The 4,516-nt window shown below is 41.9% G+C and overlaps 1 protein-coding gene across 1 annotated transcript; it reads right to left on the bottom strand.

The window, feature by feature from the left end:
- Positions 1-2,825: 2,825 nt before the first annotated feature.
- LOC126950221 (hsc70-interacting protein-like) lies at positions 2,826-4,047 on the bottom strand. Its single transcript, XM_050783508.1, has one exon. It carries the CDS (start codon positions 3,970-3,972, stop codon positions 2,863-2,865), a length of 1,110 nt encoding a protein of 369 aa, XP_050639465.1. The 5' UTR covers positions 3,973-4,047; the 3' UTR covers positions 2,826-2,862.
- Positions 4,048-4,516: the final 469 nt, after the last annotated feature.

The following is a 4,516-nucleotide window of genomic DNA, read 5'->3' as shown; positions in this document are numbered from 1 at the left end:
GGTTCACGCCATTCTCCTGTCTCAGCATCCCGAGTAGCTGGGACTACAGGCCCACGCCACCACACCTGGCTAATTTTTTGTATTTTTAGTAGAGACGAGGTTTCACTGTGTTAGCGAGGATGGTCTCAATCTCCTGACCTCATGATCCGCCCACCTCGGCCTCCTGAAGTGCTGGGATTACAGGCGTGAGCCACTGTGCCCAGCTGAATTCTAATTTTTCTTGGCTACAAGTCTTCAAAATAATGTTATCAATTTTTTTGCTTCTTTTTTTTTCCCAGGTTTTCTTAATTTGGACTAAAACTAAGCTATGCTTTCTTAAAGCCCTGCGAACTGAAGCCAGACAACTTAAACTTCAGAAGAAAATAACAGCAATTCATTTACATACATAAGCCACTTTCATACCTGCGTACTAATGTATAGACTTTCAGAGTAATGTGGCCTATATTATTTTTCCAGAATTGTTCTTTTGTTTGATGTTGCTTTTCTCACTTCCTCTCCCATTTTCTCTTCATAGGACAGGAGACTTCAACATGCTAAAAATGAGCTTTTAAGACCTACCCCTCTAGTAATAAACCACCCTACCCATGAGTGACCAGATGAAACCTGAGACCAGAGACTCATTTGCTTGTAAAATACTTTCTCCAAAAGATGTTAAAAAAAGAAAAGGGGAGAAATGTGAAAGGAAAATATCTTGGTCCTCTTCAAGCTGGAAACCACTCAGGGCAAATCTGCCTCCCATTCTATTCAAAGTCATCCCTCTGCTTGCAGAGATAGATGCATATTCCGATGGGCTCCTTTGGGAGACGTATCAGAAACTCAAAAGAATGAAACCATTTGTCTCTCACCTACCTGTGACCTGGAAGCCTCTGGTGTGGGGGACTTGCTCTGAGTTGTCCCCAACTTTCTGGACACAAATAATGTACTTCTTACATATATTAACACCTCATGTCTCTTTAAAATGTATAAAAAAGCAAGCTGTGGCTGGGCATGGTGGCTTACACCTGTAATCCCAACACTTTGGGAGGTTGAGGCAGTCAGATCATTTGAGGTCAGGAGTTTAAGACCAGCCTGGCCAACATGGTGAAACCCTGTTTCTACTAAAAATACAAAAATTAGCTGGGCATGGTGGCACAAGCCTGTAATCTCAGCTACTTGGGAGGCTGAGGCAGGAGAATTGCTTGAACCCAGGAGGCAGAGGTTGCAGTGAGCCCAAACCACACCACTGCACTCCAGCCTGGGTGACAGAGTAAGACTCCATCTCAACAAAAGGAAAAAAAAAAAAGCCACAAGCTGTGCCCCGATCACCTTGGGCACATGTTGTCAGGACTTCCTCAGACTATGTCACGGGCACATCTTCAACCTTGGCAAAATAAACTTTCTGAATTAACTGAGACCTGTCACAGATTTCCTGAGTTCATCCCCCAAAGGGTAAAGAGTCATACAAATAATGTAAGACAAGTGGCACTGATCCCCTGACCAGGAATCAAACCTGGGCTGAAGTCGTAAAAACACAACATCTTTGCCACTGTGCCACAGGGTGGTGTGTAAACTCAACAGGGGTCCAAAGTAGGCAGCTTGAACTTTTAAAGGACTTTATAACTTTTTTAGATTAGATTTTTGCTCTTTAATTTTGTCAAGAGAATTTCTGAGGCTAGCCATGACACTATTATGTCTTTCTTTTAATTTGATCTTCCCTAAATACAAATAAGGGGATTGTTTAGAATGAGATGTCTAAAATCTTGTCTTAATTTAGGAGTCATTCTAATGTAAAGGATCCATTTCTTGGTCACTGATATTAGAATTTCTAGTGGTGTATTTAGTCCAATAGCAACTCAATATCTCATTCTCACCAAGAAAGTACACCAGAGTCACTACATCCAAGATGAGTCACACAAGTCCTTTTTTCATATTAATAGGAAATTTTGCAAGGAAAAAGAGATGAACAGTGATTTTTCCTTTGATTAGATTCCACAGAGAGACTGGAAACCTGACTACTGAGAAATTCTTACCCTTTCTGCTGGCTTCTCCGGTTCTGGGTTTTATTCACTATGAATTCAAGCAGAGCAGCTTTGGCATCTTGCTCACAGTGCCAAGCTGTAGCAGCCAAGAGATGCATTCTCTTACCCTCTGAAGTTTATGCTGAAAAAACCAACTGACAAAATATTAATAATCTTTTGTTATCTTCTTGCAAAAAAATTACTTATTTAGAACCTTCTTGTTAGAAGCTTCTAAGTACATTGAAAATAGCTCTCTTGGTTATTCTGTTTTATTTTAGCCAGCTTTTTCTTCCTGAACATACCAACAAATCAGTTTAGGCATTTCAAAGGTACCCTATTTTGGCCATTGTAACTTGGGTTCTCCATGAGTTATGCAGGAGAGTTTTTTCTAAATATATACATGAAGAGCCACTGCTGTCTGTGAATCCAGCTGGAGTTTTTTTTTTTTGTTTTTTTTTTATGTTTGCCTCGCACTAGTAACTTTTATTTCACTCAAATTAGAGCAATAATCTTCCATACATATCTTCCCTGCCCAATTCAAAGAAAAAAAATCCAAAATGATTAGTAAAGAAAAATATAAGAATTAACAGACCCTTTAAATTTGTTTTAAATATTTTGAATATTTAAAAAGTGTTTAAAGTTTGTAATTCCTAGTAGGAAAACATTATCTGAATGAATACCCTAATGGCAAACCACTGTAAAATGCTTCAGCTGAATTTGGGGGAGAGGGGTAGGGATTATCTTCAAAGCACCCCAGCTCTCTTGATGAGAAGGTCAGAGGTACACTGGTTTGTATTATTGCGACATCCATAAGGTGATCTAGGTTGCTTTTCCTTCAGCAAGGGCTTTATTTATCAGAAGGGCATTACGCTTGACCTCCAAATTTGGCTGACAATTTACTGATGAGATTCATAACCTTTGGGTTGCTCTGGTATTTTGACATATTTGCTGGGTTCTGAGCCACATCCTGGAAGGCCACCATAACTTTTGGATCCTGCATGGCTGCAAGAACCTCTGGATCACTAAGAATTTCATTGAGTCCAGGCATTCCAGCCATTCCAGGCATGGCCCCTCCCATTCCAGACATTCCTCCGGGAAAACTACCAGGCATTCCCCCAGGAAAGCCACCTGGAAAAGAGCCATACTGAGCTCCTGACTGTCGTCTGGCTTCTTCCTCCCTCTGGGCTCTCTCATGCTCTTCTCGAGCCTTTTTAACTCGTTCTATTCTTTCTTTGATCTCTCGCTCTTCACGTTTTCGCTCATACTTTCTCCGATGTTCCGCAATTTTCTGTGCCCTAGGTTGAACTTCTTTCAGCATTGCACTAGCATCTTCATCATAATCCAATTTACAGGCAAGGGCAAGATCATGGGCTGCTTCTTCCCAGTGGCCTAGAAGTCTGTGTGCTTTCCCTCGCCACTTGTAAGGCTGAGCTGAATCAGGATTTATCTCAATGGCTCTGTCACAGTCTCGGATAGCAGCATTTGGCTTCTGTAATTTGACGAAGACACTGGCCCTCTTGGCATACAAAATGGCCAAGCGAGGATTCAGCTTGATGGCATCTGTGAATAAGTCAATGGCTTTCTGGAGTTCACCATCATTAAGAGCTTCAATAGCAGCCACTTTTTTATCATTTGCCTGATCCATCATCTCCTCTGTTATCTCTGCATTTTCATCTCCCATTTCTTGAGGAGAATCAGTGTCTGGTTCAATCACACCTTCTTTATCAATTTCTAGATCACTTTCCTCACTTGATGGTTCGTCTGCCTTTAAGTCTTCCTCCACCTTCTTACTATCAGGTTTTTCTTCCTTGGTATTTTCTTCTGATTTAGCTTTCTGAGTAGCAGGTGGTACTTTACCCCCCATGCTCTCCACCCACTCTCTCAGGAAGCGCATTTCCTCGGTGTGCAGAACGCTCGGGTCCTGCTTACACATTTTCACAAAGGCCCGAAGCTCGTTCACTTTGCGGGGGTCCATGGTAGAGAGGTGGTGGGCGAAGCTGGGGGGACTACGGCCCTGTTCCAGGCCCAGGCGCTGGCTCGGCGTCCCAGCTGGAGTTTTTAAAGGTGAATCACTCCTTTAGAAATACATTTCCCCATAATTTTGATTTTCTTTTTGAATGACCAAAAAAGCCTAGTGGGAGGAATTTTGGTCACTCAAGAAGAAAGTTTTGATTTTTCAATTGAACTTGTTACAGGTAGTTAGATAGGCATGAGCGGGGCAGAAGGCTCTTTTCCCCCTACCTACTAGAAATGTCATGTGATGGTTCAACAGTCATCACACTGCCTCTCTAAAAATGATAACTCAGCAGATAGTGCCACGGAGAGTCAATCTCTTGATGATCCACAGTTGTTAACTTTAAAGTATTAACTGAATGCAGATGCCAGGGAGAAGCAACTTCCTAGGCATGTGCATTAAGAGACAAAATGGTAAAGTATGACCTTCCTGGGAAGCCCCACCAGAAAAGGGATGAACATGCGTACAACTTCCTAAACACACTGCACACGCTCAATTCCCAAGG

This window comes from Macaca thibetana, chromosome 3, assembly GCF_024542745.1.
Source record: "Macaca thibetana thibetana isolate TM-01 chromosome 3, ASM2454274v1, whole genome shotgun sequence".
Lineage (NCBI taxonomy): Eukaryota > Metazoa > Chordata > Mammalia > Primates > Cercopithecidae > Macaca > Macaca thibetana.
Note: the sequence above shows the minus strand (reverse complement) of the source record. Positions and strands in the feature narration are given on the sequence as shown.

Excerpts from the sequence above, each read along its gene's own strand:
- LOC126950221 (XM_050783508.1), bottom strand. The coding sequence starts at position 3,972 with ATGGACCCCCGCAAAGTGAACGAGCTTCGGGCCTTTGTGAAAATGTGT.